Below are 14,105 nucleotides of genomic sequence, written 5' to 3'. Positions count from 1 at the left end.
CACAGCATTTATTGTTCTATCCCTTTCTTTTCTTTTTTTGACAATCTTATCCTGTACTACCTACGCAGGATTCGTCAGCGTACATTCCTTCCTTCATATTCTTTCTCATTCTTTTTGCACAGCTATACTGTGCATAGCCTACTTCTCTTTTACTATATAAACCCCTGTATTTTACCTTGTAAAAAACAACAAGAACTCGATTCCAGACTTCTTCTCTAATCTTAAGTCCACTTCTTACTGCTACTTGTGATCCAGTGTGGTCACAACACTTCCCACTTCTACCACTGTTAACTGCTGTCATCGTCACTCGTCACTTTTGAAAGAGATTGTCATCCCCTTCGATTAGAGTCCTTCTGAGCACTACAGTTTGTGCGTCAGGAGCCTGCTATCACTGGGAACCTCGTCACCTCGTCATCCTCGTTGTTCTCAAACCTACCTTGTGCTACAATTAGCAAGGTAGTGCTCGTCTATACTCGCCACAAACCCCCTATCTTTCTATAAATTCAACTATCCCTCCTCCTCAAAACCCACACTCATACACCTCTGGGTTTTACTTTGAAGGATCTTTATACGTACCACCCCACGAACAACCAGACCACTCCACTGTTCTAGGAGGCAAAGCCCATAAACAAGTTCCGTGGAATCTGGGAGGATTGTGTGTTAGTTTGTTTTGTGTGTGGTTTTCTAACAACAGTTCTCATCATCGACACCGCATAACCAGCTCCACTGTGTGAGAGAGTTGTATCTAAAAGGTCCGAAAATTGTGTTATCATAACACTCTGTAGTTAGACTTTATGGTACACTCCCCTCACATATGATTCCTTGCTAGATAGTCATCTGCATAGAACTTTGTAGCTACATTACAAGTTACTCCTTACAAACTCCACTCCCTCCAATTCGGATATAAGCTATAGCTCCTGTACTCCGTTCCTGCAGTTTGAATATTAAAAAGTTCCTCTCCCTTTTACCCCAAATCTCTTTCTAAGTTTTCTGGTCCTTCTCCAAAAGACCTTTACTCTGCTCTACTTTCATCCTCCACTCTTTCCTTGTTCACTCCACCTAGTTAGGGACCAAGGTCTGCAGAAGGGCCTAGCACACAAGCTAAGCCACCACCTCATACCCCATGTGACAACACCAACAAGACACAGTCTTGGGGCACTGGAGCACAACCACAACAACAACTCAGTGGAGGAAAAGGAAGTGTACAACCTACCAAAGGAGAGAACTTGTCATACTAATGTTGGTATACACTAGAAGAGGACTTGCTGAGTCTCTCCCTATGTATTGCTCCAGTATATATACTAAAATACATGAGGTACTGTACAGTTGTAAATAAAGTTTAAAGTCTGATGTCTAGCATGTGACTGGTCACATGATGAGTCTAGACACTGGTCAGGTGATGTGTCACATGATTGGTCATGTGACTATGAAAAGTCCGAAAATTACATGTAAAGTAAATGGTCACATAATCAGTCATGTGACTTGGAAAATGAAAAGTAAAAGTACAAAAAGTGAAGCATAAGTAGGTGCTGGTATGTCAATTGTAACACCCCATTTTGCTCCCCCAGCATACCTCTGTCCTCTGAAACTCCAACTACTCCAAAGGTCACTTCTGACAAAGTTCAAAAATAAAAGCCTGGCATAAATCTCCCTTCCTCCACTGTTGTAATGAATACTGCTAATATTTTGGCCTTGACCCTGTTTTGACCAAACCTGGGCAGTTTCCCCCTCTTCTCCTGACTCCAACACAAATTCCTTGCCCCAAGCTGACATTGCTTCCACTTCAATTTTGCAGCATAGATGGTAGGGCAGTTGTTGTTGGCTCTGAGACATTTTTGGTGCAACAAATACATTGTGGTTTGTTAGTTGTTATCTCACTTGAGTCTGACAATAACTCTTAGTTAAGATCACACAAGTCATGTAAGGGATTTTGACTGATTATAATTAATATGGATCACTTCATAGGGATACCTACACTGGGGTTTTAAAAAATGACCATGTCGCGTTGGCTGTGCAAAAAGTCAACTGTAATCAAAGGCCTACCGTACATCCATGTGTTTGGTTTTGGTCTTGTTGATCATATGTACAGGTATGCTATATGATATCTCTGGAAATAACATGAATTGACCATTGAAGTAGAGACCTTACTGTAGAACTGACTTGGAGTGAGGTTTCAAAAAGTTCATATTCATATATTGCTTCATGAAGGTGTTATTAAATACATACATCCAGGACATATCCATCAGGCTTAGGTGGGGCACATTTCCTATACCTTTGTATCATACTCTTTAGATAATCTCCCTGGGCTAAAACTTGAAAACATTACAACGAATGCATGTTTAAAAATTACTTGACCTTTGATTAGCTTCCGATCTTATCAACTTGCCTCCCACGACATATACAACCTAATCCACAAATTCGTGGATAGCTTTCCCATTACGCAACTAGTACGGTATTCGTCAAATGGTACCAACAATATTTTGACAGACGGGAGCTTATCATACTCGTGCATGAAACTTGTACCCATGGGCATAAACATAAAAACATCTCGTTGGACAGAACAAGAGAGAGTGAGAAAAACAGCAGGAAGAAAGGATAGAAAATATACTTCGCAAAGTATGTTGCACTGGCCAGCTGACAAGAACTGAGTGCGCCGCCATAAGTTCAAAAAAAGGTATTAACAGAGTGTGTCGAAAAGGGGAAAAAAAAGTCCAAGGATCGAGTCGTGCCAGTAGGATATATTTGACACCTGGCCATAACACTGAGAAAGACAATATAGACCTAAAAAAAATCTGCTCTATGTCAATTAAAGGGATGAGCACCAGAAGATGTAAGTGTGGAATACTGACTGAAATTTGTGGAAACTCGTGCATCTACTGCTCTCAGGAAAAGATTTCCGTGACCGTGCGCCTTCGCTCCCTTCTTTGTGATGGTAGGGTGATCGTCTGTGCTTGTGACCCACTCCCATCTTCACGATCAGCTTCAAAAGTGCTGTCCAGTGACATCCGCGCTGATCGTACACCGATCGTTCGACGTCTAGTATCCCGCTCGGTCTCAGAGCCAGAAAGAGGTGAACGAATTTGATTGGAGGAGGCGGCCGGGGCAGACGAGGGGATAGGATCTTCTTCTGCAGCGGATGATGTCGACGAACTAGCGCGTTTCCGAGCTTCGTCACGTCGATTATGCTGCTGCTGCAACCCGCTAAGGGCAGAGAGTGACACCTCAGAAGGACGCGAGAACGTCACCGAGCTTCTAATGGAGCCATGGGACTCATTTCTAAGAAGTGGGGGATGTGATTCCTCAGGGGAGTTTGATACTGTATGCGCCGTAATGGCGGTCGTGGGGTTTGTACTTGTCAAAGGAAAGAATGCAGAATTTGTGCCGCGGACAGTGGAAATGGAGGCGGTGGAAACTTTACGGCGATTATTTCTGTCAGCAACTGTACTGCCGACATGACGAAGGAGAGATTCAGAAGGAAGGCTAGGGAGAGGGGGAGGGATAGCTAACGGAGGGGGTACTCGGTGTCGCCCAGGGAGGGAAGTACCAGGGTGGCGGGAGGCAGGCGTTGGCGACGGCTCGTAGCCATTAGTTGGGTCTTGCAAATCCGACGGAGTGTTATGGGAGGAAATGGTGTTACCATTCATCTGCTGTTCTCTTTGTTCTCGAGGCGTGAAAAGTCGCCGTGTGGCGGACAAAGGAATGTTTCGGACAGGAGCACGATCCAGGTCGTCGTTTAGATTAATCTCTCTTTCTCTGTCTCGAGAGGAAGAGGGCGGGCGAGCAGCGGTGATGCCCTCGGCGCGGCCTGATAACCTTCGGGACACCTCAGCACTTGTGATATTCGTCAGAGGCTCCCAGCTTCTCCTCGATTCAGCGCTCCTTCTACCATCTTGACTCTTCCTGCTGCTTGTTACTGTTACTTCTGGACTTAACCGCCTGGTCGAGTCTTCGCCAAGACTAGCACTCCGCAGGTGTTGCTGCCCATCGTCTCCGCCAGCGGATGCAGCCTCCCTCAGCACTTTACCAACTCCAAGCAAGAGCCCCGTAACCGTCCGCACAATCTCATCACTCACCCGCAAGCCCTCCCTGTACTCTCCCCCAACTCTCCTCCACATCTCAACCAGATCTACACCTTGATTCCGCCCATCTTCCACCTCGTCGCCTACCTCTGCATCAATCTGCTCTTCCAGCGCCCTATTGGTCCCCGACCTCAAAAGATTATTCAGCTTGTCCGAAGCGTGGACGATGGTCTCAGCATGTCTGTATAGTTCTGGTACTGTCACCGTTGTCGTCGTACCCATAGCAGGTAAGCGGTTTAGTTGGGATTCGAACATGGACAAAGACTCCAGCATTAAGCGAGTGTGCTCCGAGTTGTTCTGTGCACCTCCAATACTAGAAGTTGAACCATTCCCAAGTGGCGTCATCGAGGTATGACGCTTACTCAGTGAAAGAGTATTATACGTCCTGTCTTGGCCAGCAGATGATGTAAGCGATGGATGGTTCGAAGCCTGTTGTTGGGATAATGATCTCGTGTCCATCATGGAACCTCCTGTCATTGGTCTGTCCCGGTCTAGTACCGTATATGTCGACCTCTTGGAACGTAAACCACCCCTTACCGCACTCCCATCCTCTCCATGATATAGCTCTGCCATCGAAGTTGCAGGCCTTGATGTAGTCCTTGAAGCGCCTGCCCAATTGTCTCTTTCGGCCGGACTTGCATGTGCCCTCGGATCCGACATGCGTGTGGTTGGCACTCTAGATGACAGGGGTGGACCTACACCCTCAGCCGCTCTTGAGCTCGACCCCCCACTCGTTCGACTTCGTTCATCCTCTCCCCCATCATCCCATCCCACCCTTCCTGGTATCGAGGATCTTGCTGCACTTGATTTTGCACGCCTTAGCAACGTTGCGGAGTTATCGGCCACATTGCCGCTTGCGTTTCCAAAGATATCATCACCTGGCTGATTTTTCATCTTGATTCCTGCCGCCCGTAAACCTTCAGCCACCAAACTACGCCCGCCATTCAAAGCTCCTAACGAGCTATCCGTGCTCCCACCTCTCTGCACTTGCCGCCTCCCATAGCCGTTTGGTGGATTGTGATCAGGATCATCATCAGCCTGTGCAGAGAGATCTTCAGACAACCAGCGTGTCTGATGTCGTCTTGTTAGTTCACGCACAGTTGACGATCGATTATTACGTGGACCACGAGGCGAACGTTGCAAAATGGTGCTGGTTGAAGTGGTACTATTACCATTGGAACCCGCGAATCGAGGTGACGTGTGGACGTTACTAGAAGTCACATATTCCCCACTATCTCGATGAGATCGATGTGGTGTGCTTGGTTCAACTGATGCCTAAGGATTGTTAATAATTTTTAGCACACGATACGAAAAGAGAACAGGAAAGCGTACTCTACCATCCAAACTTCTCCTATCACCATGCCTAAATTCTCTAGGTAGAGGCTGCCTTGATCTCTTACCGCTACTCCCTGATGGACTTCGTCTTGACGACGCCACAGCGGCCAGCGCTGCACCCGTCACATCCCTTGGCAACTCGCCGTTCTCATCCGGCGCAGACATTGTCGTCGTCACCCTCTTGCGCGGTGTGCGTGAAGGACCAGGGGATGGCTGTCTATACAATGGCGAGCGTGACCTGTGTGATGCCAATGCTTTACCAGGAGAGGCTGGTGCAGATATACGTCGCTGTCGCATACTACTTGGTGCCCGGGACATAGATATAGAGGAAGGCGGTGTGGCATCAGAAGACGAATACGAGAGAGATTCAGAGTTGGATGCCCGCTGACTTTCACGCTCTGTTTCAGAGCCTGAAAGAACATTATCGTTATGGCGAGGCTGTTGTGGTGCAGATTGAGAATGCGAATGAGATGATATGCGTGAGGATGAGTGAGAAGAGATACGAGATGAGGAAGCTGCAGAAGAGGACGAAGAGGAAGAGGCTGCGGTAACTGGAGGAATCGGAGAGCGAGAAGCGCGGGAGGCATGAGACGGTGATGGGGTGTTTAAACGAGAAAAAGAAGAGAGTTTGTCTATAGCCTGTATTTACATGGATCGTGATCATATAATCGAGCACGATATTTTGAAGATCGATGAGTGAAAGGCGCATATATGCATCGAAATCGAATAATAAGGCGTCGCCATACATCCCATTATTGGTGAAAGGGTGATTTTATCATGATACAAAGAGAAAATCAAAAGATTGAGTAACACGTGTTTGGTGGTAAAGGGTAGAAAGATGTATTTTTTTAGTGAATACAGACGCTGGAAGCAAGGGAGAAGCTCACCATACGATTGCGTTGAGTCAGACTCTTGACTCGCTGCAAAGCCATAACATTTTCGTTTGATGTCTTAAGAGAACGCCTCAGATCAAGTCGAGCAGTGTCATCTTCTCCATTCCCGATATCCTCGTCATCATCCTCTTCTTCGAGCGGAATTCTAGAATTCGTAGAGCTGATAAACTTGTCATAATTCCCTGATGGCATATTCATGTTAGAAAGAGAGACCGGCCGCTGGCGGAGGCTACCGGCTTTATTGCTGTTATTGTCGCCAGTAGATCCGCTACCAGTAGAATTTGTAGCAGGTGGTGAAGGAAGACCAGAGCCAGTTGCTGAGAGTGCACTCGGACTTTCTGGTGGTTCTGGAAGATCTGGGAGATTGTCTGAGGATGGGAGGGAACCTAGAAAGATGGCGGACAAAGGGCGCTTTGACGAAGTAGCGAAAGGCCTTAGACGAGGAGTCATTGGAAGGCCAAACGACCCGCAGAGCAGGTCATCAAATATAAGGAGCGCCCTATCTTGAAGGGGTCTTTGTCGGCGAGAACGGCGAGCAGAAGTTAGAAGAGGGCGAGCAGATCGTCGACGACAGCGAGCAAAGAAGGTCCGAGTCCTGAAACTGGTGGTGAGGAAACAAGTGCACCGTGGGTAAAAATACCGTAAACAAGGAGTCGAGAGCAACGGCGCGGTACTGTTATAGTTTTAGGCACTGCTGGAACACGCGCCCTGTTCTGCATGGTATCGTGCAGTCATTGGTGAGCTGATGCATATCCATTAACATTCATTCCGCTGGAAATCCTCGACAAGCCTATCAAGGCGATTTCATTTCATCTATAGAACGAGGTCAAACATCGTGCCAGCGTGCCACTTGCAAAGCCACGGACGCCTAATTGCGAAACACCCGGGCCATGCGGCCGTTCCTTAACCTGCAGTGAAGGCGTCTTTAAGCTGTTTTTTGCTGACATTCTTCAAGAAACCTTGCTCAAAAGTCGTGGTGTTTGTTCCACAACCCTTGCAGTGAATGCAGGTACGTTTCAAGTCACTGCATACATTTCGAATCCAACGTTTTGTAGATTTGGAACTTCCAAAGCACATCCAACACGCTGATTCTTCCACATGGCGTTTACGTCGAGAGCAAATGCTTGCACAGTCCTTGATAAAAATGTTCTTTTAACTCGGCTATCGTTGGAGTTACTCGTGACCACATGCGTGGCTTGTGTGCGGTGTAAGTGTTTTTAAACGACTCTGGAACGTTACACGGCCTCACATCATGTAGCCCCTTAAGCTAACAGTTCATTGTAAGTGAAATGTCATATTTTAAAGCTTACCGTGATTCCAGCCACGGGTGAATCGATGTGATCCTTCGAAGCTTAGGCTCGTATAGAGTTTTTGTGTCTTGCTTTCAAGTTACATGGTAGCCGATCTTTGGTGGCACAGCTCTCTTCAATAAACCAGCATATCATACATGTGGTTCTGCTCGTTACCCCGGGATTGCAAGATAATCATCATATCTGACAGCAACGAGTCGCGTTTTCTTACAGGCCGGAACTTGATGCAGGATCGATCGAGGTCAATGAAGATGTTTGGCCCGGAAACGACGCCGCATGGAAATGTAAAGTGTTCGCTGAGGCTGAAGCACACAAGCCTGTACTCGACTAGACTCGAAGTACCTATATCCAGGAGAATGGAGCCAAAAAATCCGGCCCTCAGCTATGCATCCAAAATCCACTCTACCAAATATTATAAAGGGCGCTGAGTAGTTGAGGCAGACTATCTTCCCCACCAAACTGATTTGCCGTACTACTAGAATCGATATCTATAATGTGCCTCGGCACATGCACAGACGGTGCAACACTTTGAACGATCGGAGACGAATCGCGTCTAGGGCACACGCGATTTGTCACTTGATACGACGAGAGCGCATGGAATGAGTAACACCTAGCCTCATATGAGCGGTCCGGATGGGTCACAGCTAGGTATATCGTCTATCGGGTGAAATTCAGTTACAGCATATCTAAGCTAGTACATAGGTATGATATTCGTGCACCTCAGGCACAGAACAGTGATCACTGCGTTGACCTATAAAACCAACCATACATGGGAGTGATGACTTCTTCTTAAGCATGCTTGCAACTCATTTCAGCAACTTGATATGTCATAGTGAGAAACCGCAGGCCACGTCAGTGAGGTATGCGTCAGAACAGTCTGCAATCGTGCCTGACATCGAGAACGCCCTCGGTTCGAAGAATCCGAAAAAGGGAGATTGCTAAAGCAAGCTTCTGGTCACAACTTTTATTGAAAGTTGGTCCTAAACAAAAGCGCTCCTTAGTGACTCATTTCCAAAGAGTGCGGAAGATCAGATGATATCCGGTATGCACGACACCGCTATTGGCTGAGATAGAATCCATCATGGTCCTTTCAGTTTTAAACCAAAGTAGACTTTTCTCCGTTCAATCCGCAAGCCCCTATGACCTTAATATGGCCCGTTGCATCGAATATAAGCGCGTAGAAGTATGTAAACTTAATTGGAGGACCAGAACATAGAGATAGCTGATAGCAGGACCTCTATCACCCGGTGATCGTCCGATTTGTTCTTGGAGCACCACCCGCAATAGTAGCTTGCGAAGGCTATGATGCTAGATGTGTCACAAGCAGATAGCATTCTCCCTGTCAATTCCGATTTAGATAAGCGTGTCCTTGATTGGCGGCAGCTTCAAATCCAAAGGATGGCGTTAGACGCTGATAAGTGAAAGCGTTGTCTGCTAACGAATAGTGTTTGCATTTTACGCCGTAAATCGAGTTTACAGTGAGATGGCAGTAACCTTGATAATGACACTGCCAGCCTTCAAAATGGAAAACACGTGGGTGATGGGAGGAATCAGCGCGGCGAATCAGGCGTTCTCCTTGCTCCTGTAAATGCATTTTGAATGTGCGCACGATTGCTAACCATCTCTTAGCCTTTGGCAAGTCATTTTCGAAGGATTTTCGCATCGTGACGTAGCTGCGGGTCTGGTTCACTGTGAGACATCTTAGAAACTCGAAGCCTGTTTGGAAATACCCGTAGGCATTTCTGGATTGCGCAATGCACAGGACTACGGATCACTGTCCAGCAATAACTGATTTTCATTGTGCGTTAGAATAGAACAGTGTCACGGTGTGAGTAATCTAAAAACTTACACATAAAATTAGCCTAATGCTAACTTGTGCACAGCTGGGTCAACAGGAGGCTAGTCAGGAGAGATCTCAGGAAACATGAGCGTATGTCTGATTTTTTCAGAATGTACCCAGCTTTGAAAGGGCACATATTTCGACCCTCTAAATTACTGTGGCCGGATGTCCTCTCGTAGTATTTGACACGCGAAAATATGTAAATGTAACCCAGTATGAGGCATTACAGCCCCATCACTTGGATAGTCAGCATATTTGTAGAGCGTTCAAGATATCTTCTCAAGCTTTTCAACATTGTATTTCATACAGGTCACCAGCAATGAACCAACCCGAAGAGGTCGTAAATCGGTAAATGCCGCTGAGCTTCAAATATCATCGTGCCAGCTGGCAGTTTGTCTCGTTTCAAAGTTGTTCCGACTTGCAAAGCTCCTCCATGTTTACAATAGTACATATATAAGCACATTCAAAGCGAAGTCTTACGAATAGTAAATCCGCCGTGCCCTCACTCGACGCATCTCCTTTTATCAACCCTGAAAGTGAAATGTTTGTGTAGCTCTCCTAGATATCTATCATGCGATGATGTCGTATATTGTGTTATTCCCACTGACACATTCTCTTTGTGATCCAGGGAGTGCAACCTCTTTCCTTGAAGCCAAGTTTTCGGGACGAATTTAGATCTATTGAACCGCTGGCTTCAGCGCCGCATCAATGTCTCCACCTTCGTGTTGCCCACCGTGTCTTCATCTCCACCGCACTGTTCTTGTCAAGTAGACTTTGTAAGTAAGTGTCACTCGAAATTACCGTTCCTTCTTCGTATACCAGCCTAAGAGGTGGCCTGTTGACAGTGGCAACTGGCATTGGCAGCGTCCTAGATTCGCTTTTTCAAGGTGTTTGTCATAAATGGTATCGAAAATGGTGAGTAATGTGCAGTAATTAGTATGTCTGTTTGCTTCAGCTAAAACGTTTTACCCCTCCGCACCTGGACAATTGTTGTGGAACAACCACCCTTTGGAGGCTAGTTACTCCAAATTAACTCTTCATGCCTTCGTTAGTAAGTATATTAGTGCCTGTTGTTTTATCGTCCTCGATATCAAACACCTAGTTTGATTAAAACAGCACAAAATCTGTCATATACATGTATTCAACACCTCGAATATCCTGAGAGCATCCTATCATCGAAAATCACAGACCATGCCAACGGATCAGTCGTTCCGCACCGCCAGAAGCTTTCCGACGGTCGTCGTTCTTACCCGGTCCTGAACTCAATGATGAGGCTTGGAATTCCTCTGATTCTCTGTGTTAACTAATACCGTAATCGAAGTTTCAGGTTTCCACGGAAAACTATCTGCGTTGTCCGAGTTCCCATCCTTTAGTTTATTTCTGCGATGGCTCCCGACGGACTGTGTAAATTGTGTATGAACCTAACTTCAATGAAGATAGCTAAGCGCAATCACGATAATCGACAGGTCGCACTTACCATGGCCTATAGTAGGATTTCTACAGCACCCGAGATTATACTCACTTGACGGGGCTATGTCTCACGCCCTTCATGCATTCATCTCCATTGGGAGACGGAGGAACTGTCATTGTAAGGTTCAAGGTGCGGCCAAGTCTGGGTTCAAGGTTCCACTGCAGGTAGTCTTCACGTACTCAGTTGCATAACTCGTCCATATATATCTCGCGACACCTTCCCTTTTTGAAAGTGACACCGGCAGTGTGATTCGTCCGTGTATGTTTTTCTGCCTTGACACCGACGATCGGTCGAACCAGTAGGAGATGAATTTTCTTCTATGCGAGCAACTTGAATGTTCTAAGTTGGGTTGTCGCGTCATGCTGTAAATAGTATTTACCTCGCGGAGTGCCATCCATTTCCATGTTCACTTTTAGGCGTCTAATTTGTCTCTTGGTCGTGTAGTGGGTGATCACGTTCAACATTCTCTCTGGAACGGCCCCATTGACCATTATGTATCGTGTCTTAAGGCAATGATTCTCAACACCCGCCATGATTTAGCCCATATGACCCCGTATCCTCGCACATGACACCCTGGGCACCATCATACGATCACCGAAGGCTTATACGTCCCTGTGAGCGGCCCGTGAGCCTTCCTCTGATTCGTCACGTCAAGTAAAAGTGAAAAATGCTATGGAGATTCTGGAAAGCCCTGGTCTTGATATTTTCTCTGACTCGGAAACTTTCGTCGCACTTCAAGCACTAGCATGTTTGGATATCCACTCATGATTCCTTTGCGCAACATTGTGAACATTCTATTCCTTGTTCAAATAGTCGTTGGCTTGAACAATGATCTGGAAAGGACTCCTGCGATGGGATGGAACCCTTATAATGCATTCCTGTACGACACTTCACGGTTCAGCATTTTCCCATTGAACTCGTTCACTTCTATAGATGCTCCACTACAGAAGAACAGTACTTGACAGCTGCAAGCAATCTCATTGATACTGGGCTAAAATCTTTAGGCTATGAATATTTCAATTTGTATGTTCCCATTCTCTACTGGAATGAAAGTTTGTCTTACATACTGTTTTCAGTGACTGCGGATGGCAAGGGACAAACCGCACTGCTTCTGGCACTATAACTTGGAATGAAACACGCATTCCTTCTGGAATACCTGCTCTCGGCCAGCACGTTCACGGCCTGGGCTTCAAGTTTGGTGTTTACAGCGATGCGTGCGTCTCAGTGGCTTTTCTAGACTCCCATGTGTAACCTTCTATAACTGTATTATAGCGGATATTACTCCTGCGATTTTGTCAATGGTCAAGCTCACTGGATTGGAAGCCTCGGTTATGAACTATCTGATGCAAAAACGTTCACCTCGTGGGGTGCTGACTATTTGAAGGTACGTGTTATAAATGTTTTGTCGTGAAGAGACCCCTAAAGTATACCCTAAGTATGACAACTGCTACTCAGTTAGCCCAACCGATTTTGTAGATGATTATCCCCCTATCCGCCTGGAGGTAATCGTGTTTTCTTTTCCTTCATCAAACAATGCAGACTCAAGTAAATCTAAGCCTCATTACACAGCGATGCGCGATGCTCTGGCGGGAACCGGCCGACCTGTCGCGTTTTCTATGTGTGAATGGGGCGTACAAGATCCCGCCCGATGGGCCCCCGCAGTGGGAAACTCATGGAGGATAGCGTATGTTCACTTCTTTTCAAGACGCGTAAAGACAGCCAATCGGCTCATCAAACGTGTATCAGGAACGACATAGGCCCACCTCCATCTTGGGATAACGTCTTCCGTATCATCAATCAGGTAGTTCCTATAACAGGCTTCGCAGGACCCGGAGCCTGGAATGACCTCGATCTTCTCGAAGTTGGAAACGAAGGCCTGAGCGTTGCTGAGCAAGCAAGCCATTTTGCCTTTTGGGCTGCGGCGAAGTGAGCATCTCTATCTTGATTATTCATATGAATCAAACTGGGAAAAAATGGCTCAAGCTTGACCTTCCTGAATCAGGTCTCCCCTTCTGGTGTCAACAGATCTGACTAGTCCTGCTGAGTCCACTCTCACGATCCTAAAAAATACTAGGATTATTGCACTGAACGTGGATAATACTGCTGGTTCCTTATCCTATGTCAAGTTATTGATGATGCCATGTTTGGTTACCCTTTTAGCAAGATCCACTCGGAACATCAATAACGTTCAAGAGGCGCTACACCAATGACTATGATGTTTGGGCTGGTCCTTTGGCCGATGGTTCTACCGTCGCAGGTGTGTGAGATTGGTGTGTATTTCCGGCAGCGTACTAACCCCACCCCACCGTTAGTGCTGTTAAATTGGCAAAACAGCTCGCGCTCTCTTACTTTTGATCTTTCAGATGTTGGCTTCGAGTCTGCGGAGGCGATTGATTTATGGACTGGCGACAATCTAGGTCTTATCAAGGCAAAGCAAGTAGTACAACTTACATTATACTCTCTACCGTTCTGACATGAATTTTGAATTCAGCTATACTTCAAATGTAGCTGCACATGGCTCACTGGTCTTGAAACTGGCGGACGGAGCCGAAGCACCAGCGCCATCATTCTTCTACTATCCTGCGGCCGCGTCTAGTAGCGTCATAGCTGGAGGTGCTTCCACTCGCGTTGTGAACTCTACTGTAACAGTCGTTGGGTATATTGGTATGGGCGGGACTTTGACATTCACCAACGTTGATGGGGGGACTACGGGCGGCACGAAGCTGGTTTCGCTCGATTATATCAACGCAGACTACACATTCACTAATACGGCATGTTCGAACTGTCGGAATGCATGGGTCTCTGTCAACGGAGGCGAGGCAGTACAGGTACAAATGCCCATTTCAGGACAGGTGCGTTGGTGCAGATGGGCCGAACAGAAGTATCATGTTGGAAGGCTGACCTAAACTTCTTCATCTAGAGCTGGGACATCAAGTTCAGCGGATACTACGTTGGCCTCTCTGATTTTATTCCTGGCGCCAACAATACAGTTGAATTTTCGAATCCGAACAACGCCTGGGCTCCTGACATGGTGGGCTTGGGTGTACAAACCGAGCTATAGTATAAGTGATGATGACAGTTGTATGTAAATTAGTATCGTGTATGGAACGCTTCTTCAGCAATTCGAGAATTGCTACTGTCGAAACGAATAGCGGGTAGTCCACAAATTATTTTTTC

At 46.5% G+C, this 14,105-nt stretch overlaps 3 protein-coding genes across 3 annotated transcripts; 2 read left to right on the top strand and 1 right to left on the bottom strand.

Annotated features, from left to right (window-relative positions):
- Nucleotides 1–7,458: 7,458 nt before the first annotated feature.
- SERLADRAFT_393172 (uncharacterized protein) lies at nucleotides 7,459–8,365 on the top strand (the record flags this gene model as incomplete). Its single annotated transcript, XM_007319860.1, has 2 exons — nucleotides 7,459–7,514; nucleotides 7,566–8,365. The coding sequence occupies one exon, from the start codon at nucleotides 7,755–7,757 to the stop codon at nucleotides 8,043–8,045; it is 291 nt and encodes a 96-aa protein (XP_007319922.1).
- A 2,797-nt stretch (nucleotides 8,366–11,162) lies between these two features.
- On the bottom strand, nucleotides 11,163–11,457 carry SERLADRAFT_470985 (uncharacterized protein; the record flags this gene model as incomplete). The annotated part of the gene is made up of 1 exon (XM_007319859.1): nucleotides 11,163–11,457. The coding sequence occupies one exon, from the start codon at nucleotides 11,417–11,419 to the stop codon at nucleotides 11,246–11,248; it is 174 nt and encodes a 57-aa protein (XP_007319921.1).
- A 143-nt stretch (nucleotides 11,458–11,600) lies between these two features.
- SERLADRAFT_439461 (glycoside hydrolase family 27 protein) lies at nucleotides 11,601–14,080 on the top strand (the record flags this gene model as incomplete). Its single annotated transcript, XM_007319858.1, has 13 exons — nucleotides 11,601–11,676; nucleotides 11,742–11,808; nucleotides 11,862–11,951; nucleotides 12,005–12,142; nucleotides 12,201–12,312; nucleotides 12,365–12,612; nucleotides 12,675–12,854; nucleotides 12,931–13,018; nucleotides 13,089–13,185; nucleotides 13,241–13,345; nucleotides 13,437–13,780; nucleotides 13,849–13,959; nucleotides 14,048–14,080. 13 exons carry the CDS (start codon nucleotides 11,601–11,603, stop codon nucleotides 14,078–14,080), a joined length of 1,689 nt encoding a protein of 562 aa, XP_007319920.1.
- Nucleotides 14,081–14,105: the final 25 nt, after the last annotated feature.

The sequence above is a fragment of the Serpula lacrymans genome (assembly GCF_000218685.1).
Source record: "Serpula lacrymans var. lacrymans S7.9 unplaced genomic scaffold SERLAscaffold_8, whole genome shotgun sequence".
Lineage (NCBI taxonomy): Eukaryota > Fungi > Basidiomycota > Agaricomycetes > Boletales > Serpulaceae > Serpula > Serpula lacrymans.
The sequence above is the reverse complement of the archived record's forward strand: the minus strand, read 5'-3'. Positions and strand labels throughout refer to the sequence as shown.